General features: G+C 58.2%; 1 protein-coding gene and 1 long non-coding RNA gene across 2 annotated transcripts in view; one reads left to right on the top strand and one right to left on the bottom strand.

The window, feature by feature from the left end:
* The window catches only part of LOC149990072 (E3 ubiquitin-protein ligase PDZRN3-like), a 109,031-nt gene extending 104,671 nt beyond the window's left edge, over nt 1-4,360 (bottom strand). The window contains exon 1 of the mRNA XM_090265671.1: nt 3,559-4,360. Coding sequence (XP_090121797.1) covers nt 3,559-4,281 — 723 coding nt within the window. The 5' untranslated portion in view covers nt 4,282-4,360. The remainder of the gene's footprint in view (nt 1-3,558) is intronic.
* Nucleotides 4,361-5,215: 855 nt separating this feature from the next.
* LOC149990074 (uncharacterized) lies at nt 5,216-24,935 on the top strand. The gene is made up of 3 exons (XR_016508961.1): nt 5,216-5,508; nt 7,336-7,469; nt 22,613-24,935. It is a non-coding gene; the product is annotated as an uncharacterized LOC149990074 (long non-coding RNA).
* The last annotated feature ends 1,431 nt before the right edge of the window (nt 24,936-26,366 follow it).

A 26,366-nucleotide genomic window follows, 5' to 3' on the forward strand; every position in this document is an offset into this window, starting at 1 on the left:
GGTGCAGGCCGGCAGGGTGCACAGTGCGCTGGACCGCACCCCCCCCCCCCCCCCCCCGGAGAACCTGGGAGGCACGGCAGCACCTGAGGAGGAAGACTGAGCTCAGACGTACGTTTCTAAGAGATTATCCCTGGATCCAGGCAAAGAACAAATCAAAGGGAAGCAGAAGACAGAGGGAATGGCCGTGGTTCAGGCAGGAGACGACAGTGACGGAAACCAGGTGGAGCCTCTGTCCCCCAGGGGGCGTGCGGCAGTGTCTGGAGATGGCTCTGGCTATCATGACTTGGGGTGCTGCTGGCATACTGTGGGGAGAAGCCAGGGATGCCGCTCAACTCCCAGCTGTGCACTGAACGTTCACCCCCAACACAGCACCCACCCCCCGAACAATTCGGCCCACGATTCAGCAGTGCCGAGGCCGGGAGACCCCGGTGGGGGCAAGGGGCAATCTGGCAGAAGCACACACCTCCCAGGCACCCGCAGGAGGGAGAAGCAGCGGGATTTAAGGACAGAGGGGACAGAGGGACCAAGGATGAGTCCCAAGGAAGTGACGCCCGGAAAGCCACAGAAGCTTCGCTGTGGGATGGTTGTGTGCTGAGGACCCACTGGGTAAGTCAGGGAGGGAAACCAAGGCTGGGAACAAAGCTCTCCAACTCACTCACGCCCGGCGTCACCACACCTGTGGCAGCACCCCCGTGGCTTCACGTCGGTCAGAGGCCCCTCTACGCCGCCTTACGGCCGGTGCCTCTGCGCGGTAGCTGGGCTCTAGAACGTGCTGCCTTCCTTCGGGCATTTAGCAAGGGCTGCAGAGAGGAGGCCCAGTAAAATACACACTGTGCGGAGGAGCCTAACGCGCGTTTCTCCGCAGTGAGCCTAACCTCCTTCGCGATGTGGGGCAGGTGGCGAAGCCCCACCCGGAGCCGGTCACCGACACAGACCTCACGCCCCCGACGGGTCGGAGCCTCGGCTTCCGTTTCACAAGCTCTCCAGGTGATCCTGACCGAGGGACGCGTGAGAAGTTTGCTCCAGCTCAGCCTGGGAGCAGCCCGCTCAGCCAGCTGAGACCGATGAAACCACCCCAGAGCGTTTATGGGGCAAAGGTGAGGCCCTGACGCACTGCGACGACAATCATCTGAGCGTTTCTTATCTGGTCCAGCCTGTAGCAGAGATGTAAACATCGCGGCTTATAAAAAAATAAAACTGTCGTGCTTGGGCGTTTCCTAGGGACACCGACCCTCTGGCTTTTGGAAAGTAAACAGCATCGGGCAGAGCCCATCTGGTGAAATGAACAGCCTGCGCGGCAGCAGCGGGCCGCTGAGGGTTAACCTGGGGCCCGAGGCGCTTCCCGGAGGCCTGGCTGAGGCCCAGGGCTGAGGCCGGAGAGGGAGCAGCGGAGCTCTGAGTTCTGAGGGCTGGCCCCGAGCAGCAGAGCAGTCAGGGCTCCAAGCCCAAAAGCAACATCCTGTCCCCAAGCCGAACACCCCCGACCCTCCCACCACTCAGCGTCCAAAGCATCCAGTTTTGATTCAAGTGCCGTATTTCTGATTCAGAGAGAACGTACCCAAACACTCCAGAAAGAAAACAGAAAGGCAAGAAGAAAATAATAAACTAGCCTAACAATGAATGACGTGTCAACCCTGGGGAGTGAATGGCTTATTCATAAACAAGCATCACCTCCAACTATGCAGGGGGCCCAGAAGAGCATAAACAGCAGAAACTGGGGTCTGCTTTGCCCTGAACCCACTTGCTGGGAGACCAGGCTCTGCCCGGCTGGGGTGACTCGTGGTCTCCCCAGTCCTTTGTAGCCTGTGGGGTCCCAGTGAGCTCCGAGCTGTAAATATTTGCCCTGCGCCCAGTGCCCAGAGCGGCCAGCTGCTCCGGCTGCAGCTGACGGTCAGGCGGGGCCAGGGCTGGGGGCGCACAGGGGGCCTGGGGGGAGGGGGCCTGGGAGCCGAGGGAGGAAAAGCAGACCTAGGCCTGGGGCCCTCCAGGAGGATACTTTCTCCTCTGTGGAGCCAGAGGACAGGCAGCAGAGAGTGGCAGCAGCCAAGTCCCGCCCCATTGTCCCCCGCTGTCCAAAGCATGGCCTCTGCAATTAGGAAACCCTGGCTCTCAGGGGGCGATTTCTGCCCCCACCCCCTGTGGAGAACACTGGACAATATCTGGAGACAATTTTGGTTGCTGAGACTTGGGGGGATCTAGTGGGTAGAGGCCAGGGATGTTGCCAGACACCCCAAAACAAAGAATTCCGGCCACAGTGTCGGGGCGCCCCAAGGTTGGGCGCAGAGGCAGAACCCGGTCCCGCTCTGCCCTGAGCGGCTGTTGGGCTCTGAGGGGGTGTGGCGGCCTCCCTGAGCCTGCTCGCGCAGCTCCGGGCAGACGACGCACAGACAGTGCCGTCCACAGCTGCTGGCACAGTTGCCGCTCAGTCGGTGGTGCTGGTGTTGTGGCTACACCCAGAGGCAACACCACAGGCCTGAGAGAAGGGCTGGGGAGACGTGGGTTCAGACCCCCAACCCTGGCACCTCCAAGCGCAGACCCAGGCCCAGGACTGCCCTCCCGGGCCTCCGTGTCTTCACCTACAAAATGGGAAGTGTCACAGCTGCCTTGGCTGATGAGCGAGGGAACAGCTGAGAGGTGCCCAGCACAAAGCAGCCTTCACGCCGGAAGTGTGATGGCAGCACCCCCAGGTCCAGGCCGCAGGGAGGGCTCCACGGAGGAGCTAACTGCAGGCAGCAGTGGCTGAGCGTCTGCCAGGCCCTGCTCACAGAGCCCGCTCTCCTGACGGCTGACAGCAGCCACTCATGTCCAGGGAAACCGGGGCACCTGGACGGAGCCGCAAGGTCACCCAGCTGGTCAGCGCAAAGCCCAGATTCTAAAACAGTTCAGACCCACAGGCCTCTGTCTCAGTGATTACTTTATGTGGGTGTCGGCTCCTTCCGCTCTTCCTGGGCCCCCGGATGAGCTCCACAGGGGTGCCTGGCTGGGCTTCCTCTCCTGTCACATGGCCAGGCAGCACAGATTTCCAGCTTCAGAGCCAGCCGGTCGGCGGCGGCCCAAGGTCAGCGGCGAGCTGCCAGCGGAGCCCATGCCTGAATCCAGCCCTCCCCGCGGAGGCCTCCCCCGGCCTCCCTCTTAAGGACCCGGAGACAGGACGCAGGGTACAGCTCACCCTGTGTGCCGATATCTTATCCTGTCGCCACGTGTGTAGGGGCCACGCTTTCCCACTTTAAGAGGGTAAAAGACTCCCCCCACGTACCCCAGCTGGTCTGAGAGGCAAACCTCGAGCCCTGTCTGGCTCCGTGCCCTGCCTGTGGGTTCCTTTCAGGCTTCCCAGACTCCTGAAGCCGCTGTACCGTATTCCACTCTGAGCGCCTTGTCATCTGTAGGGACCCGAGTGCACAAGGTTGGGCTGACTCAGCGCCCCACTCCCGGTGACTCAGCGGGAGGAGGGGGGGCGGGGATGCTCCTGGGAAGCCTACGGCATCCCAGTGCCCCGGGGGCGGGGCGGGGAGGTGCCCTCAGTGCCCAAGGCCTGGCAGGGGCCCGGCGGGCGCTTACCTTGCCGCAGGCCGGGGCGGCCACGCAGCGGCTGAGCGAGTCGAGGCGCGCGCTGTACTCGGTGAACTTCTTCTGGTAGCGCAGGGCGGTCATCTGCAGCTCCAGCTGCGCGGCGGCCAGCTGCGCCACCAGCGACTTCTCGCGCTTGCCCGCGCGCAGCGCCTCCTTCTTGAGCGCCTTGTGGAGCGCGGCGAGCCGGGCCTGCAGCGCGCCGTTGTGCGCCCGCAGGGCCCGAGCGCAGCAGTGGCCGCCCGCGCGCAGCTCCCCGCGCGTCAGGGGCAGCCCGCAGCCCTCCTGGCAGCGGCCCACGGGCCTCGCGTCGCACGCGTCCCGCATGTGCGCCTCCAGGTCGCGACGCGGCAGCACCTGGGCACAGCCCGGGTGGCGGCAGCGCGCGGGTGCGAAGTCGCAACGCTCCAGGTGCTCGGGCAGCTCCTGCAGCTTGACCACCCGGCCGCAGCCCCGCGCCGCGTGCGCGCACTTAATGTCCAGTTTGAGGATGAGGCGCTTGAGCGGCAGCACATGGTTGAGCTCCTTGGCCGACAGGCGGCCGCGGCAGCGCGCGGGGCAGCTGCCCTCCTGCACCACCCAGGGCAGCACGCAGCCCGCGCAGAAGACGTGGCCGCACGGCGTGGTCAGCGGGTCCTCCAGCACCTTGCGGCACAGCGCGCACTTCAGGTCCGGGTCCACGTCGCCGTCGAAGCGGTCCAGCTCGAAGCCCATGGTGGGGCCGGGCCGGGGTCGCCGCCCGGGAGCGGCGCCCTCCCTGCCGCCCGCCCTGCGAGGAGCGCAGACCCGGCCGCGCGCGCGCTCTCCGCGGACTGAGCCCAACTCGGCAGACTTCTCGGAAAAGGCCCCGGGCTCCTCCGCCGTATTTGCGCGAGCGCGAGCGCACGCACATCCCGCCGGCGCCGCCCGCCCGGCCCGCCCGGCCCGCCCGGCCCGCCCGCTGCGCCGGGGAGGCTGCAGGGAGGCCCTGCGGTGCCCGAGAGGCCGGGCCCCCACGGCGCAGCCGGCACCCTCCTCTCCGGGGGCGCCGCTCGCTCTCCGCACTCTTCGCTGCAGGAGGCGAGTTCCAGCTGAGAAAGGCTCGCTGAGTCCGGAGCCGAAGAGGCTGCTGTCGCCCCGCCTGGCGTCGCGGAGCCCCTTCCGGGACCACCGCCCGCGGGGCAGTCGGCTTCCCGCCCCTTCCCCGCCCCCTCCCCGCGCGCCTGGCTGCTGAAGGCGAAACCGCTAGGGCCGCTATGCCGGCACTTACGGTCGCTGCTGAATGCGGCCGGGACAGTGGGGAGCCCTTGGCCCCGGGGCGGCCTGTGCCCGCCCTGTGCCCGAACCCGCCGCCTGGCCCCCACCTGACACCTCCAGCTGGGGAGCTCAGGCGGGGACAAGACCAAAGGTGGCCTGCGGGGCTGTGTGTGTGGAGCAGAGATTCTCAGATTTTATCGTGGACGCGGTTGTGACCCCGCAGGTCTGGAGCGTCTCCAGGGGACGCCGCACCTCTGGCCAGGCCTTGAGTCAGGCTGAAGGGCCTGTCCTGGACTCTGGGCCTTTCCAACCAGGGCGGTGGGCCTCCCTGGCCGTCTCCAGCAGCGCCCCTGGGTGTTGAAGGAAGACCTCGGGGTTCACAGCGTCCCGGGGCCGCGTGACTGACGCCTGGAAGGCGGTGGCAACCTCGGCTCTGTCCCTTTGCTCTTGCTTCGCCCCCCCTGTGCCTGCGGAGCCCCTGACCGTTGCCGTTTAACTGCTTCAGCGAGTGGAAGGGCTGCCTCGGTGTCCGGGGGTCGCTTGTTCGGACCCGACCTTTAAGAAGCTGTCCCCAGACAGGGCTCTTCCGTCGGCGTGGGCAGCCCTGGTTGTCTCTGTGGGAGAGACTGTCTTTGAGTCTTTGAAGTGCTCCGACTACGGCTCCTTCGGCAGCACACGGGCTGGGAAACCCGGGCCGCTGCTCAGGTGAGCGTGTGCCGCGTCCTCCGTCCGTGTGTCTGGTGCTGCTCACGGGTTCTCAGCTTGTGGGCCAGAAACACGTTCTTCCAGCAGAGGCGTGTGGGCTTCCCGCTGTCACATGGTGGGCACGTCACCGGGGTGATCGTCTTCAATCCCAGCTGGTTCTGGGACGCACGCTCAGCCCCTCGCCCACTGTCCCCGGGAGGCTGGTGCGTCCCTTGGGGGCAGCTCTTAGAGAAACGGCCCCGCCCCGCCGCAGCCCAAGAAGCGAGGAGAGGCTGCAGCCGCGGCCATGGGGCGGGGGTGGCCCCGGCCTCTTTAGGCGAAGGAGAGTCTGAGCCGTTCCTCGTTGGTTAATTTCAGTATCAGGAAAAGAAAAAAGCCCTCCTAGAATGTCAGCATGTTTCTTAGTGGCTGAATTGAACAGACAGGGGACTGAGAAACTAGAGCAGCCCATTCCCAAGAGTGGGTCTGGCCAGAGGAGTGGCCGGCGGGACATTCCAGGCGCGGGCAGCGGGACTGTGGCGGTGTGGAGGGTGTGTCTCAGTTACAGCCGGCCCAGACTGAGGACAGGTGGGACAGGAGGGAACAGTCAGGTCAGGGCAGAGAAGTGGGCAGGAGCCAAGCCCCGGGGCTCCGGGGGCCTGGGGAGGACTTTGAACTGATTGGGCCAGGGCTGGGGCGGGGGGGGGGGGGGGGCAGCAGGGCTTTGGGCAGAGGAGGGGTGTGGCTGGATCAGGCCTAGGTCCATCCTGGAGTGGGGGCAGCGTGTCCATGGGATGACCCCCGCTTCCTGCTCCTGCTCCAGGCCGGCTCAGCTCTAGGTCCCTAATCGCAGGTTCACACCACCGGCACGAGGGGCCAAAACCACAGTGTGGCCTGTTTGGGGTACATGCCAGCATTTACAACACTGTTCCCATAACAACCCCACACCCCCCAGAGCCGCTGGATCGCCCTCTGGTTGTCATTGGTGCGCTTCCCTCAAGGCCCCGCTTCCCACCCACCAGAGCAGCAAATGTCACAAGACAGACAGTGAAAGGCTGGTGGGGACCCGGCTGGGGGGGCTGCAAACAGGGTGGCCTCTTAGCAGACGTCTGGCCCAGTCCTCAGCATGCTCAGCGTGGAGCGGCCCCTGTGGCCAGCGAGTCCGCTCCTCAGTACCTGCCCACAAGGACCGCGGACCAACGTCCACGCTCATGCTCAGCCGTGATGCCCAGGCAGTGTGGCCACAGCCCCGGGAACCTGCTCTGCTCCGCATTTCCTGGGCTCCCTTCCCGGGAGGTCCGTGGCTGCACACACAGCCCCTGCTCCCGCCCGAAAGAGCATCCTTGCCCTGCTAGTTCCTGTACACGTCCTGCTCGAGGTCCCCCACCCATTCCCGGACCGGAGGCAGGGCAGCATCTCACCCAGAGCTCAGAAACAAAGGGAGAGGATGCAGGGGCCTCCCAGGGACGCAGGGAAGGCGGAACCGCCTGCCACCGCGATCTTTCTCGGAGGAGGTCTGCTCCCAAAGGGGACAGGTGCCCCTCGTCTCGGGTGACCCTCAAACACACCGGCTGCCCTCCAGCCATTGCCAGCACCCTGATGGGAAGCGAAGGGGGAAACGCATGTGAGAAGCAATCCAATGCTCTTCTTAATAAATGCATTCAAAATGGCTCGCAAAACAACAGACCCTCCTCCTGGAGCGAAATCACGTGACGCTACAGTTCCCGAAGCGGATGCAATTTTTCAAGTTGAGAAGAAACCTGCCGCGTCGGGCGGTGACTCACAGCGGACAGTCACCGAATGCGATTTACGCAAATATTCACTGACCCCAACGCATTTCTGAAACAGGTTTCTGATGCAGCGGTGACCCCGGGTGATTCCTGAGAAGGAAACAGACAAGGACGCGATCTGAAGAGTGAAGACCCATGACAACGTGGAATCTCCATCAAAGGCGGTGGCTGTCATCCCAAGTGTCCGGGAAGGTATAAAATCCTAACACTAGCAGTTTCCACTCATAAATGCAAAACAGAATCCCAGCACTGGTTTTATTAATACATCGATCATTTTTAATTTGGAAAGTCTGTTTTGCAATATTCAAGTTTCACTTTACGGCATGTTTTTTTCTTTAACTGGGCGAGCTCCGTGAAGTTCCTGCAGCTCACGCCTGTGATCTGGGGCCTCGTTAATTTTAATTTTTCTCCTGGCACTTTCAGCACCCTCATTTACTCTGTCGAATTATGATAATGATAATCTGCGCTTACCTGACATAGGTAATCATTGCTAATTAACTAATTTTTACGTGTAGACACCCCTGGAGACTTGACGCGGATGCTCAGTGTCATTATCTCGGGCTGGGGGGGAAGGTCCCACCTGGCTCCTGGGGGTTGTTGGAGCCTTGGAGGCTGCCCCTCCGCACAGAAGGTCTTCAGCTGCGTCATCCCGGCTGCCTGCTGTGACAGGCGGCAGGGACCCTGAGTGTGACATCAGCTTATGGTGACCTAGGGCCTCAGCCGGCCAGGGGTGGCCTTCTCACGGCAGCCAGGGGCAGCCACACAGGCAGGTGTCCCGAGCGCCCCTCCCCCGCGGCCCAGGCCACTCCACTGTTTTCATTTAAATACCAGCTTTCCCTGCCGAGGCAGAGGCCTGCCCATTGTGTGGGGGCTTGTTTCTTCTTTTTTCTTTTTATCATTTTTCTCCTGGGAGGGCCTCAGGCAAAACATTCTTGAGACATCAGCCAACCGGCAGAACGGAGACGTCCCTTTTCTTTCAAACCCTGTCCTGAAACTGTGGTTTTAGTGCCCAGAGCAGTGAAAAAGCTAAAACAGAACACGAAGGAGAAGAGGCTTCAATGGTGCGGTGTTTCCAGTTTGACAGCCGGTTGTGCTTCAACCAACAAAAGTCCCCTGAACCTTTCGGGCTGTTTTCCACCCCCTGCAGGAGCACACGGGAGGCGTTTCACTCCGCCGGCGGGGCTGCCTCTCACCCGGCAACACGGTCATGGAAAATCTTCGGCAGCAGGAACATTCTTCCGGGCAGGTCCAATGGAAAATGCATCCAGGTGCCGGCCGACTGCCACGCTGGCCAGCAGCCACGGCTGACGGAGACGAGGCCGGGAGTGGGAGCGGAGATGAAAGCGCTGGAGGCCCGGGGGCGGCCGTGCTGGTGGGAATGTCTTGGGTGGCTTGTAATTTCCCTGCGGGCTGCGCCACTGCAAGATGAAGATAAAGCTGGGTCGGGGCGCTCGTCCTGGCCTCCCCCGTCCGGGAGCGACAGAGCTTCTGATGTTTCTCTGAACTGCAGGACACGGGGACCCTGGGCCACTAGCTGGCGGGGACCCCATTTGTAAATGGAATCAGGCGTGAAGCCAACAATCTGAACACCCCCACATGGTGGTAAAAGAGGCTCCCCACTCCCCACTTTACTTGGGGGTGCAGCAGTTTCTTCTCTGTGAAAAACCCCACAAAGGGACTTCTGGCCTTTTTTGGGGGGAGGGGGATAATTTGATAAAAATGTATTGAATTGAACAAATAATATATAATATAATTAACAGTGGGAATGACCTGAGCCATCAAATACCACCAGTCTCTTCATTAGGATGAACTTTATCACAGAAACAACACGCATGACTGTCCTGACAGTGAATACCTTTGGCATTGAGGGCCACGCCGTTCCTGCCATGACCGTGCAGCAGAGAGGGCACAGGCCATGTGTAAAGGTGCGGCCGAGGCTGTTTCCGATAAAATGCTGTTGTCAGGGGCGTGGGATTGGGCCCACGGGCCCCAGCTGGCTGCCCCTGTGGTCTTCGAATACACGGCCTTTCTGAAGAGAAGCTGCTGAACTTGACATCAAGACCATCACAGTGACACAGTGACGCGGGCTTTCCCACGCACAGGCGCTCGATGCGTGGCAGTGCTTTGGACAAAGGGGATGTGGCGTGTCACACGGGCTTGGGGACAGGAACGCCCCCGGCACATCCTGGTTCCGCTCACCTTGGCGGCAGACGTGGCATGTCCGCTCTGCCCCCAGGCTCCTGTCTGTCACAGGAGGGGCTCTCCTCGTGCCTGTCCCGCAGGGATGTGCCAGGAGGGTCCGTGTGTCACCTGGCATGCCCGTGTGCGGGGAGTGGCATGCTCAGGGGCTGGGAGAGCTCAGCCACAGCCCGAGGTGGTGGCTGTGAGGAGCCAGTGTGCCTAGGGCTGGCACCATCGTCCTCCGTCCCATGGTCTCCTGCACCTGTGCCGAGGCTCACCCGGGATTCCAGGATGCTCTCAAGTGTCTGCAGACCGAGGCTGTGCAGACAGACGGCCAGGGGCCAGGGAGGGATTTCCCCCCCTGCCACCCACCGAAAGGACTTAGAGAGAGACAAGGCTGCTTCGGAGATGCACGTGGACCATCCTGGAGCTCTTCTCTGGGCTGCGAGTTTGCCAATCAGTCACTAGAACAGCTATGACGTCCCCCAAATAAGCAAGCAAGGTGGCGTCCTCTCCCTGTAGGAGAAACGGGGCTGGTTCCGCCTGGCAGCCCCTTGAAAGGCAGTTACCGTCCAGTGGAGTCCCTGGAGGCCAAACGCGAAGTCAAAGCCGCAGGGTGTCACAGGGGTCCTGTCATGGGGTCCCGTCCCTGGAGACCCACCGTGAACACATGAGAAACGTGCGCTGCCCCGTTGCTGACCGGAACTGGAGAGCTCTTTGAGGGAGGCTGTCTGAGGCCACAGCTTGTTCACCTGCATGTCCCCAGGGCTGGCGTACAGTCGGTGCTCAATAAACGCGCACAGTGCGCTGACGGGAAAGGAGACGGGCCGTGGCGCAAGCACCGGTGCGTCCTGCCGCTCGAAGTCACCGATGGCGCCACGTTCTGCTCCTGGTGGTCACGCTGGGGCGCTGTCCCTGCGGTGGCCTGTCTGTCTCAGCACACACGCTTGGTGTGGGCCAAGCAGGGCCTGCGGAGTCCAGGGGCGCAGCCTGGGCCTCGCGTTTGGGAGGACCTGACAGCTCTTCCCAGAGAAGAGGATGCACCTGTGAGTCCTGGAAGGACAGAGGGACGTGGCAGAGCAGGACCCGCAGGGCTGCAGTAGCTGCCCCATGGCGACGGCGGCGGTTGCATTTTCTTTAATTTTCTTCTCGATCCCTAAAAGGGACTTCGGTCTGCGGCTTCTCCCCCGAACTCTCTCCCACCGCCGTTCACTTCGCCTCGGGGTCTCTGCTCTCGTCCAGGGCGCGGCCTGCTGCCCGGACGACGCGGGAGTCTCCGACGCTGCCTGCCCCCTGCCCGCCCCCACGCCCCCCGCGGCCGCTGCCAGCGATCTGTCTGAGCTGGAGGGAGGCTGAGCCACTCTGCTGAGGACCCCGCACCAGCTTCCGTTCCCCTCGGAAGAAAACGGCAGTGCTCCAGAGCTCCCTGCGCGTGTGTGTGCATGCATGTGTACATCCGTGAGCACATGCGTGCAAGGCCCCGTCCCGCATATGCGCCCCAGACCCCACGTGCACTCACGATGTCTCTACCTGTGACTCTCCCATGAAAAACACTGTTCAGCCACATCCATCTCCAAAAAAGCTGCAGACACTCGCCATCCCCTCTCCCTGCCCCCCACTTCAGGCCCTGAGTCACGGAGGGAAGGGGTACCGAGTGGCTGGGGAGCCCTGAATTAGGAGCGGGCAGGACAGGTTACGAGGTCCCACAGAATGGGGACGCGTGGGGAAGACAGGTCACAACATGGTGTCAGGAAGTCTCCAGCGGCAGGTCATCGGGCTGTCCCCCTTCATGTCCTGGCACTTGCTGTCCCTTATCTGTGACAGAGTCAGCACAGGAGATCCTTGCGGGGCCCTTCCTGCCCTCTGGGTGTGAGAGGCTGAGCAGAATTTCAGACCCCAGGGAGCGGCTGCCAGGCCCCCAGGGGACCCCCACAGTGCGGAGCTGAAGACTTCTGTGGCAGGACGCTGGCGACCACCCTGGCCCTCATCCATGGCATGAGGCCACCCGGCCAGGGACAACGCAGTGACATACTGAGGGGCACGTGGTACACGGGCAGGGGTGGACGGTGGCAGGAGGGAGTCTGGGCTACTCCCAAACCTGTGTTTTTAAGAGGCGGGTGCGCCTCTCCCATGTTCCTGTCCCCCAGACGGCTGGAGTCCCACGATAAACAACTTGGGGTGACTGAACCTGGAGTTGGGGGGACCCGGTCACAGTGTCACTGTGTGGATGCAGGCAGCCCCCAGACCCTCCTTGGGGAGACACCGTGACAGCATCGCTGCGCCCCGAGGCCTGTCCCAGCCTCCAGGCCCTCCTGACCAGAGCATCTTTCAAGGAGCAGAAACAGCCCCTTACTGGTCTAACCAGCTGCGCGAGTCCGTGGAAAGTGAGTCATGTCTCCCTAAAATAAACTCTGCAATTCAGAGACAAAGTGAGCCCCAGCAGGGCCTGCCGGACGCGACCAGGGCTCTCAACTGTGCGCGCCGCTCCCTGCCCGTCCTGAGGGCTGTTAGAGCCGACAGGGCGCCGCAGACTTGCTGAGACTCCCAAACCTGAAAGGTTCTGACGATTAACTTAATTCCAGTTACTAACAGGAGGAGAGAGAGAAGTGTTTACTGTAGAAGGGCCTTACCTCCTTCCTCTTTGGACCTGGGCTGGTTTCTGCCCATTTGCTTCGGTCACACTCTGTCCACTCAAACGTCTGGCTGCCGGTCAGCAGAGACTCCCCACCGTGGCCGCAGAGGCTGCCCCTGTCCTGGGTCAGCTGGGTACATCCCAGTCCATGCTCTGCTGGCGTCGGGGCAGCCACCGACAGCGATGCCCCATGTGGGCTTCAGGGTCAGCCCACTGTCCTTGGGGGGCACGACTTTAAGATGCTTGTTGTGACCTGATGGCGCAGGCGGGTGCCCGGAAGTAGAGCCTTAGATGAGGTTCGTGGGAAGAGATCCCAGGGGAGTGAATGGGGAGAGAAGGGTCTCAGCCAGGTGTGGGCACAGCACGCTCACGGCCCGGGGTGGGAGCAGGGCCGAGGACGGCACCACACAGGGACCCGGCGGGCTGGCTGCCCGCGGTCGGCAGGGAGGAAGGAGGCCTCAGGCCGGGCCACCTCGGGGGCCCGGTCAGCTGCCTGTGCTCCTGGCTGCAGGGCTCCTTCCCTTTCGGGGGCCCCTCCCTGCGAGTCAGCATGGGGAGAGCCCAGAGGAGCCTGGGTGGGATCACATGCGAACCATAAAAAGGGACATTTTCAAGGGCAGCAGGTTAAACAATGGCTGCCGACCGTGGGACGCAGCCGTCACCAGGTGGGCCACGGCGTGTCCCTGGCAGGGACGAGCCCTCTGTCCCCATGTGGAAGCTTCATGCTCGGTGAAAGGAGCCCGATGTGACTGCAGACACGATTCAGTCATGTGACCCAGGCCGAGGGTCATACAAACTCCGCCCAGGGCCAGCGACCTGAGAATAAATTTTATACATGTCAGTGGTTGAAAAGGAGTCAACAGAAGAATGGAATCCGTGTCCTCTGAAAATGACACAGGATTCACTGGTCACCTGTGGGTTCCCGTGGCTCCTGGTGGCCACGGGTCCCTGGCCATGTCCTTCCTGGTGGTTTGGCTGGACTGCGGCCACTTCTCCCCCATTTCTCAGCCCTGGTCAGTGCCCCTCCCATCCGCTCTCTGGGGACACATCCACCCTGTCACCCACGACTGTCCCCCTGCAGACACCACACAGTCAGCAGGAGGCCTCGCCCATGAGGCAGAAGGAGGTGGGCTGGGTGGGAGTGAAGAAGTCCCTCTGCTGTCAGAGGCTCCGTGCTGAGTGACATAGGACCAGGCCCTCGGAGGTGACCGCCAACAGGGGACAGCGAGGGCAGGGACCATGGCGGGGACCAGGCAGGACCCCCAGCCCAGGCCCCCGGGTTAGTCTGTGGAGGAGAGGGTGGCGCTGGGTGTTGTCCCAGTAAAGGGTGTGGCTCTGGATGCGGCCTGCAGGTGTGAGGACTCCCTGGCATTGACACGGTGACCTCGAGTTCTCTGTAATAAGCACGCGCCGCTGTCTCGGTGAAACAGTAACAACGTGCACCTGCCAGAAGCATGTGGCCTGGCTAAGAGGTCTGAGGGGACAACCAGGGCAAGTCATCCACAGGACGGCTTCCGGTGGAGCCAGGGCGATGCTCACCGGCCAGCGTGTGGGCAGCACTGACTTGTACGCAGGTTTCTGGTGTGGACCCTGACGGCCCCCAGGCCTGGTGGCCAGTGACAGAGCTGAGGGCGGCCCCCACCTCGCAGAGGGGGTCAGAGGAGAGCCCGACGGGCCGCCCTGGCCCGAAGCCCCGCTCGCTGATGGCAGGTCCCGTCCACCATCCTCTGTCCTCTGCCCCGACCGGCGGCGGCGAGGTGACAGTGACCGTGTGGCAGGATGAAGGCGCTTGCTTTGGCTGGCAGTGGGAGTGCGGGCTTGTGACGAGGGAGCGGCAGGAGAAGCCCACCCACCACTGGGGAGCGTGGCTGTTTCGGGAGCACCGAGATACTGTGTTCCTCGTGGCTCCTGTTTGTGACACTTTATTTGGCTTAAACTCAACAGGAGCTACCGCTATTTCTTTAATCGAACGAACAAGACTCCTTGAAATTCACATCAGCCAATGAACCAGCGTGACTGGGCAGAACCCAGGGGGTGCATTCTCCCAGCAGCAAAGTCCATTCAAACTGAGCAGCTGAGGCCCCACGTGGATTTATCCCACCTGCGCCGACTTTAACACGTTTGTAAAGTGCCTGGAGCTGCGTTATCTTTCTCCGGTGCCCCTGGCTTTCTCCGGTCCCGGAGGGAGGACGCGGTCCTGAGGTGGTGGCCCTGCAGCGGCCATCGCGCTCGCGCCGTGGACGTGGACAGAGAGCGCAAGGCTGGCCAGAGAAAACGGAGTCCCCCTCCCGTGTGGAAGTGAAAACGGAACCCTGAAAATGCTCTCTGTTCATGCATCCCTTTTCCACCAAAAATAACCGAAACACAACATTACGGTTTTCCAACCACGTCTGCCTCCCGTTTGAGCTGTTGTGCTGGGTTTTGGTTCCGTGAGGGTCCCGTGTGATGATGTGACTGAAAGGAAGGAGCACAGACTCCTTCAGAGACTAGGTAACCGATCACACGGGACCGTCTTTCATCAGGAGCAAAGCCTGCGGCCTGCTTGCACGGGGAGGGCAGAGCTGGGGCCTCCAAGGGGCCGTGGCCAGGGGCAGGGTGTTTGTTTTAAGTTGTGTATCCAATGGGTCTTAGAATCCACTTTAAAAATACATAAATATTTTCCTTGGAAATGCAGATACTTCCTGCTTTTATGAAGGAAAAACAAATGAAAGTTGTTTGTTTGGAGGGGCAGATGTGGGCTGGATGTAGTCGGGGTGAAGCAGGGGAACTGGCTGGCGGTCCCCGGTCCCTGGCCGTGACCTCGGGCGCATCACGCACGCCGTCGCCCGGCCTCAGTGCCGGCGGTTAAGCAGCGGTGAGATGGCGCCGCAAACATGAAGGTTTTGCCCGTCCTTCCCTCTGTCACAACCGGGAGCCATTTCCTTTTCTGCTTTTAGGTCTCACCTCCAATAACTCACTGGGATTTGGCACTACTTTGAAACTGGGCTCAGAACTGTCCCCATGTTATCTCACTCCTCCACCCCCATGACACCGATTTATAAGCAGTTTGTATTGTCGTTCAGAGCAGTGTTTTCAGGGGCCACGTGGTGTTGATTGTTATGCTAATGAGGTGGCTTTGGGACCCCACCCAAGGGTGGCGACTGGTTGTCCATAGGAGCCAACCCTATGGTTGCAGGATTGGAACTTTCAGTCCCACTGCCCAGTTTCCAGGACGGCAGAGGGGCCGGAGGGGGACTCCGTCTCAATGGCCAACGGCTGAGTCAGTCGCGAGCACACACGTGGCCCCTGCGCCCAGCAGGGCAGCTCCCGGCCCCTTTCTGGGAGCTCGTGTGGAGGAACCAGGACGCTTCTCGGTCACCGGTTCCCTGGGCCGCCGGCTGGCTCCAAGCCCCAGGAGGACACAGTACCTTAGTCCGGGCCGCCCCCCACCCTGCCTCCCCGCCCCCATCTGGCCGTGTTTCTCATCCCCCCATCCTCTGTAACAAACGTGCTCATGGCCTTTCCCGCGTCCTGTGAGCAGTTCTAACAAATCGATCACCCCGAGGAGGCGTGTGGGGCCTCTGGTTGGCAGCCGGCTGGTGGGGCTCAGGGTGACGTGGGGTCCGCGCCCCGAGCCAGGATCTGATTCCGCCTCCAGGTGGAAACGTCAGAACCGAGTGGACTTCCCAGAGCCGCGCTCGTTAGCGGGAGAAGCCTCCACACGTGCTGGAACCGGGCCTCAGGAACCCCCTCGCCCCCACTTAAAACATTGCTTTGCCCCCCGGAGGATGTCCGAGGAAAGCGAGGCGTGTCCAGAGGGGTCGAAGCAAAGGGTCACTGACTCTGCTCGCGCTGCCCCCTCGCCCTTTCCTGTCCGGGGTGTTTATAAACACACGGGCTTGTACTGAAGTGTTTACAGGCCTCGCTTACGTACAGATCATGTAAACAGCTTTTGTAGCGTCAAGAAAACATAGGAGCACAGAATGAGTTGACAGCCCATAGATGTTAGGCTGTGTGGCTTTGCTCTTGGAAAACGCTGAGGAGGGAGCGTCCGCAGCCCTCACGTTGGTGGGTGAGCGGAGACCGCGATGGAGCCGCTTCCACGCCACTCCTCCCGCTGAGACCAGCGCGGCCCCGTCCCGAGTCCCGACGTCGGCTCCCGGTGCTGCCACGGGCAGGGCCGTCCCCCCACCAGGTAACGGAGGGTTTCCTCGAGGACCTTGCGGATTCCCGTAACGTCACCTCCCGTTTCCTGGCAGAGCCGCCAACATTTTTCTCACTTGAGCCTGACTGTTCCTTAGAAAGAAGCAGCGTCACAGAAATTGACCACCGCCCAGAGCTGACTGAGCACAGCCTTCCCTCCCTCTGAGTGACGGCCCGACGGGAACGGGGTCGCATTTTGAGGCCTCCTCTGCTGAAAGACACGACCAGAGCTTTCCCAGGACGAAAAGACAAACGCTGTACGATTCCCCTGACGTGAGGTCCAGGAGGGGACAGATTCACAGGCGGAGAGTCCTTGCGGGGGGCGGCGGGGCAGGGGCCGGCAGCTGGTGTGCCGTGAGGACAGTGTCAGTTTGGGGGGACGGGAAGGTCCCGAAATGGTGGCGGGGAGGGTGGCCCAACAGTGTGGCTGTGCTCAGTGCCACTGAACGGTCCACATGAATATGAGAAAGTGGAAACTTCTATGTATATTTTGCCATAATTTAAAAAACAAGAAAGCTTTCAAAATCTTCTTAAACCTCACTTATTTTTCAGCTGCAGGAATCTCTATATTAATCACCCAGGATGCTGATGTAATCGGGCAGATTGTAAAATCATGACTATTCCAAATTTGCACGTTAAAATTTGAGGGAATTCCTGAGCCAAAAATAGAAGTTATATTTCAGATTTTGAGTATCTTCATACTTCCTTTTCTTTCTGTCCTCATCCAAGGACATTTTGTCATTGCTTTTTTTAGAGAGAGGAAGGTAGATGCACAGAGGGAGAGGGAGGGAGGGAGATACAGAGAGAGGAAGAGGTCAGCGTGAGAAGGAAACATCAGTTGGCTGCCTCCTGTACGTGCCTTGACGGGCTGAGCCCACAACCGAGGCATGTGCCTTGCCCGGGAATCGAACCCACGACCTTTTGGCGTACGGACGACGCTCCAACCCACTGAACCAAAGCAGCCTGAGCCGTCACACTTTCTTAATAGCTGAGAAAATCTGGGACTGTGCAGGCAGCACATGTGAACCTTGAAGGTGTCACACCTCGCGGCTGACACTGTCCCATGGCCACAGTCCAATAGCAAAGTTTCTAGCAGCCACATTTGAAAAGTAAAAAGAAATAGGTAAGATTAATTTTAATAATACATTTTATTTAATAGTGTAAATCCATATTATCATATTGACATGTAATCAATATAAAAATTTTTAATTAGATGTTATCAATTTTTCATACTAAGTCCGAAGTTTGATGTGCATTTTACCATTAAAACACTTCTGAATATTTTCACTAGAGATTTTTGATCCATATTTAGATTTCATAAAAGTTACATTTGAAAAAGTAGATTCTCATACCTAAGTTGTTTCAAACATACCTAAATGTTTTCTAATTATTGAAGTAAATAGCAAGAAATTTTTTTTAATATTTGCATCCACAATGACAAAAGTGGGTTATTTCTTTTAGTGAATTGAGTTCTCTTTGAAGCAAACGCACATGCAGTTACATGCGTGTCCACATAAATTTGCTGCTCTTTGTCAATTCGGGATTATTAACACCAAATCCAAAAGGCTAGAACATGAAGTGAAAAACAACTCTAAATTTTTTAACATCAACACGATACTCCTCGGTTTTTTTTCTTGTAGTTTTTACAGCCAATTTATGTGAGGCTACCAATTATAATTACTATTGTCTGCATACTGACTCCTTAGAAAATGTATAAGATTATTACTCTTGGTATGTATTGTGAGTTCACATTTTAACATAAACTCCTAGACTTGTTTAGCTTTCTCAGAAGCTTTTTAAAATGTCAAGACTCTTTCTTAGAGCAGTTTTGTTTCACGACGGAATTCAGAGGGCGGCACTGATACGTCCTAAATGCGTCCCGCCTCACACATGCACAGCACCCGTGTCAGCCCCACTGTCCGGAGCGGGACGTCCCTCCCCAGGATGACCTAAATGGACATGTCACAATCACTATAAAGTAAATAACGTATGGAGAATAATGTGCCGCATAGAGGCTATAGTTCCTAATACTTCTTCTGTGTATTTAAAAGTTGTCAAGAGAGTAGATCTTAAAAGTCACAAGAAGAACCTTTTGTTCAGTGATGGGTGTGAAGCAGATTTGTTTTGGCGATCACCTCACAGCGCACACGGATACGGAGTCGGGAGGCCGTACGCCTGAAACGGACACAATGTCGTATGTCTGGCAGCAGACACTGGGATTTCTAATCTTTTAAACTCACGAAGGTGTGATTTATGGCCCAGAAGGTGACCCGTCTTGGTAAATGTTTCATGTGAGCTTGAGAAAAATGTGTATTCTGCTGTCGTTAGCTGGGGTAGCCTGCAGGTGTCCATTATGTTCAGTTGCCACAAGGACATGTGTGAGGCTTGCAAGTTAGCTTGTCCATATGAGTGTGATGGTGGTGAAGGATGGAAACCATCCCGCCGTCTCTTGGTTTGGATAATTGAGTGTCTAGCAAGCACTTACATGGTATCAGGAAAAACTTGGCTCGATGTTAAAGTTTTATAAAACTTTTCCATGGCCCAACCAAGGGCATTGGCAGAGTACACAACATCCTGAGTATCACTGCATTCTAGTTTCATAAACAGTTCCACGCACTGGTGATGATCGCAAGCATTTGCACACACATTAAATGACTGGTAACAGTGCTCACGCTACTTTTCACGGAATCTGCCGGAGAACGCTGAGCACCAGCAGCTCACTACGACTCTTACGAAGAGCAAAGCAATAAAGAAAGCATCTGTCTTTTGTTTTAAAGTTCCATTGACTTTTGAATTTTAACTAACATAACTGAAATTCCATACATCCTCATAGAAACTAATGTTTCATGCCTAGATGAAACTCTTCTTTGACAGATATAGAAAGTTAAAAATATCCTCACAAATTTAATTTTAAAAAGTTGATTTGACATTTCTTAGTAAATTTGGAAGTGACTTAAGACCAAACATGCCCAGAGTGCTAATTGGGGCGTGTGTCTCATGAACTCATTAAAAGCTGAAGGAAAGTATGTGCGATGTTTGCATCACTTGAATCACTGCGTCTCTGATGTTGCAAAAGTCTCACATCCTGCAGTCAGTTGCTTCCTGGCTTTGTTGAAGGTCTTCTCTCTTTTCTATGGATTTCCGTCTGTCCTCGTGATTTTCTAGCACAATTTTCATAACGATATTACTTTCTTTAACCACGTCTCTTTAAATTTGTTTTCTTTCTTTTTTTGTGCAACAATCCAAGAGGTTTAAAACTGGCCAAAACGACAAGACCGCATCCTGCTAGAAAACATTTAAAGTCTGTCCGTCGGGCATTTAATTTGGATCTCAGACAACTAATTTTGTTTATTCCTTTTTTGACTTTTGAGAGGAAACTTATTACTATCAGAGTATTATCGAATGGTATTTTGTAATGGACTTGGCAGAATGCACATTTGCATCAGACTCAGTCCCGCTTCACTGAGAGACGAGGATGTCTGCTCAGAGTTCAGCGGGAGACTAATTCAGCAGCTAGATTCAGGCCTCACGGGGAACATTCCTGGTTCGGTCACCACATGCGTCTCCGGCACGCAGGGGAGTCGGAGCAAACAGACCACCTACCAGTCCGGGGGAAGAGCCCTGTCTGAGCTGAGCAGCCCGCCACTGTACGCGACCTTGGTGAAAGTCCCCGACATTTTCTGCCTGAAACCACAGCGCCACATGGCTACACCTGGAACTGAAGCGGCTCCGTGACCGGGGTGCGAGTCTCGGTCTCTCTCAACTTGCTGCAAATTCCTTTACCCACCAAAGGCCGTTCCTGCTTCTTCTAAAGCCCAGCTGCTCGGCAGCCGTCGTCACTGTGCGTACGCAAGCACTTCCCTCGGAGTGACAGCGTTTTTCTGCGCCAGTGACTCAGAGGTGCGAAACACAGAACAGACGGCTCCATCTCTCCAGGGCCGTGGGAAGAGTCTGCGTCCGTGTGGAAGTGAAGGGCACCTCTGCTTCACGGGCTCCTCTCGGCACCGGCGTCCGAGGTCGTTTCTGGGGAGAGACAGTCCCACCCACGAACAGCGAAGGAAACGGTGGTCGGTTTGCAGACAAGGCCTTGCCGCACCGTGGACGTCCGCAGATTTAAAGTGTGTCCAGAGACGTCAGAGTCAGTGTGGCACCTGGCGGGCACCAAGGTGGCTGTGAGACTGGCCCTCCCCGCGCTCTGAGCCGTTGGCACCGGGGACGAAGAGCCCGGGCCGCGCTCCTTCCTGCCGGCTTCTCAGACCCGTGTGTCCAGAGCAGCCCCGCTTCCCACGCCGCCAGTGTCAGAGAGCAGAGGCGCCCGCGCTGCGCTGCTACCCGGACTCAGGAGCAACGGGAGGTAGAAAAGAAAGTGAAAACAAATCTAAGATGTTCCAAACTCCGCAAGATTAGTCATTCTGTTTTATTTGGAAGCCGGTTTGTTTTGGCAAAATCCGTCTGTTCTCAACAGTGGAGCACACGCCTGCTCAGGGAGAAGCCGTTTCTCTGGCCCAGGTTTGAAGTCTGGGTTTGAGGATGGATGGAAGGGACGAGGGAGGCAAACGGGAGGCCTTGTGGCCGTCACAGCAGCGGGGCCAGGCAGGAGCTGGCGCTTCAGTCAGGGCAGGCGATGTGGCCTGTTAGGGACAATGGTAAAGGGTGTACGTGCATGCATGTGTGTGCATGCATGTGTGCATATATGTGCACGCATGTGTGCGTGCATGTGTGTGCCCACGTGCCCTGCAGGAGAGGGCGGTAACCCAATGATGCCTCATTTTGTTCGAGTTTGTTGTTTGGGTTGCTTCTACCGAACACCCAAAGGGCAAGCCTCCTTCCTGTCCTGCAGCGAGACTCCTAACTTCCATCCACGGGATTGTCACATGGAAGATCAGGCCAGCTGTCCGCCGGGGGCAGCGTGAGGTACACGGCTTTAGAATTACCGGCCCCCTTGCCATTAAACAACTCCAGTGAACTCAATTTTCTCTAATTTATAGTCAGCCTGTTTAAATTACTGTTATTTGGCCCGGATTATTTCATAGGGATTTAATTGTGCCTGTAAATCGAGTTTCTTTCAGATCCGTCTCTTTCCTGGCTTTCTGTCCCTCCCCCACGTCTCGTCTCGCATCTGCTCCAGAGCAGATCAATGATTTACGCCATGAAGCCTTGTTTGCGCCTCGGTAACGACACACATGTTCTGCATCGCGTGCTGATGTCACGGGAAATGTAGACGTTGTGAAAGGTCTTGAATTTTCCATGGGAGTTGGTTGGGGCCAAATGGCATTTTGCTGATCACTTCTGGAGAACAATGTCTCTTTCTTGTCACCAAGCCAACAAAGTAAACACTTGCCTCCCAGACTCCCCTGGGCGTGAGCGATGGGTCAGGTGCGGGATGGCCGTTAGGTGGACACAGGTCTGTCCCTGTCCTGTTCGTGGCCTCCCAGTCTCCCCCTGAACGTGAGCGACCACCACTGCCCTTGGGGGCTGCCAGCTGCTCAAGCCTGCCCGGCAGTGTCACCGATACTTCTGATACTTCAGACCTAGCAGGACACGTCCCCTCCAGTCCCCTCCGTGTGCTCCTGCTCTGACTACACCCTTGGGGACAAACACGGATCCTAGATACAGCTGAAGCTGGGAGCTCGGGTCACGCCCCGGGGGCAGGCGGCTGCCAGTGAGCGGAAGGCCCTGCCGGGCTGTCTCCCTGTCCCTCCTCTTCCCTCGGGTTCCGCCCTCTGTCCTCCTCAACTTGGACTTGTGTCCCTGATTCTCAGGCCTGAGTTCTTGAACTTCATTCAATGCTTACTGAAGACTCGGTATTTCGTACGTCGGTTAGCACAGCCGTGAAACAACCTTGAAGAAGGGAGCATTATTGTTCTAACCCATTTCCAGGGCAGGAGGCTGGACAATGGCAGGTTCTGGTGATTTGTCCACGGTTACCAGACGCACATGTTTGGAGCCGGGACTGAATCCAGGTCTGTGTGGCTCCAGAGCGTGGCTCTAATTTCCTCTCCAGTATCTGGGCACTGACTTCTGGTTCCTTATTCCTTGATTGTCCCACTGTGGGGTCCTGATCTTATAACTTTTACGTCCATCCCAGGGTTTAGCAAACCTTTTCTATGAAGGGCCATAGAGTAAATAGTGTTGGCTTTGCAGGACAGAGGAGCTTTGTCACAACTGTGTAGCTGTACTGCAGACAGCGGCGGGGAAAGGCCGCGCCTGTGTGGCCTCAGTCGGAGCACAAAAGACGGGCGTGGGTCCCTTCAAAGCAACCCTTACTCTGGATGCTGAAATGTGAATTTTATATAATTTTCACATGCAACTAATTATTATTATTCTTTTTATTTTTCAGCAATATAAAGCCACTCTTAGCATGTGAGCGGAAGAGAAGGGGCCGTGGGCCACAGTCTGCCCCAGGGCCACTGCATGCCGGCTGCTGCTCTGTGCCTGTCACTGGGCTCAGGTTTATCGGCTCTCTGAGACCCTCACCCAGGAGCTGCCGTCTGCGGCGACCTTTCTGTACTGTTTACACACACTGATGAGGGGGATCTTCGCAGCCACCCTGCGAGGGAGGCACTTTAGGCAGCTCCGTTTTTCAGAGGAAGAACGTGGGCTGCAGAGAGGTGAATGATTTGCACCGGGTCGGACCCGCCGTGTCGGGGGGCGCCGGGGAGCCCAGCCGATCAACCCGGGGCTGGTGCCTTACTGCGAGCTGCCTCCTCCCGGTTCCTGTGAGCTGACGAGCTTCAGCGCGTTCCGAGAACTGCCCAGGACTGTGCAAGTGTAACTTATGAGTGACACACCTTCGTCCAGGCTTCTGAGGGGGCTGGGCAGCCACCCCGCTGATGCTGATCAGAGCCAGGCCTCCACCCCCACGCATCTTCGACACCGGACGCCGTGAGCTTGCGCCGCCGTGGGCGGCTGAGGGACCTGCTCCGTGCGGGGGGGCTGCTGTTTGCTCCGATCTCTGCCCCCCCCACCCCCCCACAACTGGGTCCTGATGGGAACCCAGCTGCCGGCTGCGGGTCAGTGCGGAGAGCGGGGGCGGGGTTTTTCCACTCTCATCTCTTTCAGGTTCTTCAATTAGATAGCAGGAGAGACGTGACTTAATTATTGAGAAGACTTTGGAGCCAAATGGAAAACGAGGCTACGCCTTCCTCAGATGCCAGGGTAATTAGGGCCCAATTATGCCTCTCACTTGGCGCTAACGAGCGGAGATCAATGAAAACAATGGTGTGACTGTGCATCCCTTGCACCGAGCCGGGAACTCCGGCTACGGAACCTGTCCACGGTCTCACCCACGGAAAGTCCTGAGTGAAGGTGACCCAGAAGTGACTTTCTGCATGGTTTCATTTTCAAAGCTCACACAGACGGCCACAGCCTGTGTCAGTCACGTGCGGGGCACAGCACGCTGCTCTTCCTCCCGTAAGGAGAGTCACAACCCGGCTCTGAGATTCCCGTCCCCAGCACTGAGACCAGGCCTGCAGGAGGGGAACGGGGGCTCATGGGGCTGCCTCGCCGTTCTCCTGGCTCAGACCCCCGTGTTCTCGGGGTGCTGTGAAAACGGCCTCTGTTCCGCTGTGGAAACCCGAATGAAAGAGACGTCTCTCGATTCAGAATTTAGACTCCATGGACTCAGACTTACCTGCTCAAACATCACCCCACCTGCTGCTTAGCGTAACCGATGAGACAGCTTCCGCTCAGACGCACGCTCCTGCTGTTTCGTTTTATCTGCCGCATCGTCTTCCGGCGGGTGGTGGGAGAGCTCAGCTCCGTGCTCGCCGGTGACCAGGATAAACGTTCCCACAGACCTGCCTTCTCCCCGTGGTGGGGCCTGCTCGCGTGAAGGGGGCCGCACGCACACCCCACACCCTCTAATGTTCTCATCACCCCAAAACAACTTCAAGAAGTAAGCAAAACAGGTTTTAACTACAATTTCCAAATAAAACAATAAATGAGTGAAAGAGGCTTCAGAGAGCTGAAAGGCACGAAGGCACCGTCACGGGGACGCTGCGCCCCACTGTGGTCTTCCCGAAGGTGACCCCGGACGGGTAGGGTCTGCAACCGCACAGGCACCCTGGTTTTGACTCCTAATTCAGGTTTAAATAAAATGCAAAGGGAAAGCAGACAACGGTCTGAAATGTGTGAGCTGTAATGAAGGAAACCTTCGAACATCTGTTCCCTTCCCACGTCTCCCAATGGGAGAGAATCAGATGTCACCGAACTCTGAACCGGCTTCGGTCATCGAGGCTTGGCAACCTGGCTGAGCAACTGGGGACCCAGAAGAACACTCCCTTCCTCTTGGAATGCAGTGGAAATGGCACACGTGTCCCCACACTTGTCGGTGCAGTTACCATACCAGGAAAGGACCCGGGTGGGAACGTTGATCTCAGGGGTCAGGGTTTGGCTTCTGTTTCTTTGGCCCCACGTCCTGGACTTGGCGGCTGAACTCTGTCAGCATAGCCAGGGCTTTTGACACGTGCGGCAGGTGAGGGCAGCTGTCATCCCTCCAGCCCTGGAGGTGCAGAGGCAAGAGTGAGAAGGTGCCGTGTGTACCCGCACCCGGACCGCCTGCAGCTCACGCTGACTTGGGAATTCTTCCGCACAGGTTTTCCTTCACTCCTCTCCCTTCATCTAGTCCATGGGGACTTATTTCATAGTTTGAGTTATAATCTGACCCTTCTGTCTCTTATTTGGTTGCTCATAGCGGCCTAGGTCCGGCCGGCGAGAGCTCTTCAGATTGTCTTCTGGGCCCCTTGACAAGCCTCCGCCAGTGCGGTGTGTTGGCGTGGCCCTGACTTCCCAGCACCACGAGATTGTGTATTTTCTGTTCCAGTCTGAGAATCGGCCATTTCTGCCAGGAGCCCTGGTGCCTTCACTGCAGGTGGTGTAAGAAGCCAAGATCTGGGCCCCCGGTGGGCCCGTGGCTACCCCGGTCCTGCGCTCCTCCCGTCTGTCTTCCCAGCTGACGCAGGAAGGAAACGGATGTGCCCTACTAATTCTGTACGTGCACACGCCCGTAAACGCTTCTGTGTGCCGCGTCTCTGTTGCCCTAAACATGCCTTCACACCGTCTCCATCTCCAGGGCCGTGTGGGCCCTTCCAGCCTCTCTGCATAGCTGGGGTTTCCAGCCCAGCCGTCCGGGGTCTGGCCACGGCCCGCTCGTCTGCCTGCTTGGTCGCTCAGTTCCGACGCACAGGCCCAGTGCGGGTAACCCCGCCCCGTGCCGGATGCTCTCTCAGAGGTTCTGCGTCTCCAGCTCTTTGTCATTGTCTCTAACTCTGCACGGTCCCTGCCCCCGCCCCTGCCCCCTCCTCCTCAGTGGGGCATCTCCTGCGAGTCTGAGACAGGTCACCTCTTTTCCCACGTTTAGCATTCCACCCTGGCATCTCCAGTTCCTAAATCACTTTTTTTTTTAATTTGCATACATTGTGGTTTACTTTGTGCTATAAACTCAACGTGGAGCCCTGCGTCTGCCCTCACAGACTCGGGTGGAACCGCCTCCCGGTCCTCAATCCCACCCACCCTGCCGCCGGGGCCACGCCGGGCTCCTCGCTGCTGCTGCTGCTGCGGTTCTGTCTGAGCCGGGGCTGCTGTAGCTGGAGTCACACTGCACAGCCGTCCGCACGGGCTTCCCTCACTGAGCAACAGGCGGGGAGAGTCCACCGGCTTCCGTGCCTTGACAGCACATTTCTCTTTGTCGCTGACTGGGATTCTGTCACCGGGATGTGCCAGGCGGCGCGGGCACTGCCTAAAGGACAACGGCTACTTTCGGGTGTGGGTGGCGAGGAGCACACGGCCGCCCACGGGCACACAGGGGCTCACGCTCTCAGACCGGGCGGCGGGTTTCTGGGCGCACACTTGCTGAGTTGCAGGGTACGACTCTGTGTCGCCTCCTCAGAAATTGCCAAACGGCTTCCGAAGTTGCCACCCCGTGTCCTTCCCACCGGCACGGGCGAGTCCTGCTCCACATTCCTGCCGGCATGGGTTGTTGTAATTTAAAAAATTCCAACTATTTGCATAGCTATGTAGTGAAAGCTGAACCTTGTCTTATTTGCAATTCCCGGAGGTAAGAGATGCAGCTGGGGGGCCCCAGCTGGGGGCTC

The sequence above is a fragment of the Furipterus horrens genome, unplaced genomic scaffold (genome assembly GCF_987537825.1).
Source record: "Furipterus horrens unplaced genomic scaffold, mFurHor1.1.pri manual_scaffold_29, whole genome shotgun sequence".
NCBI lineage: Eukaryota > Metazoa > Chordata > Mammalia > Chiroptera > Furipteridae > Furipterus > Furipterus horrens.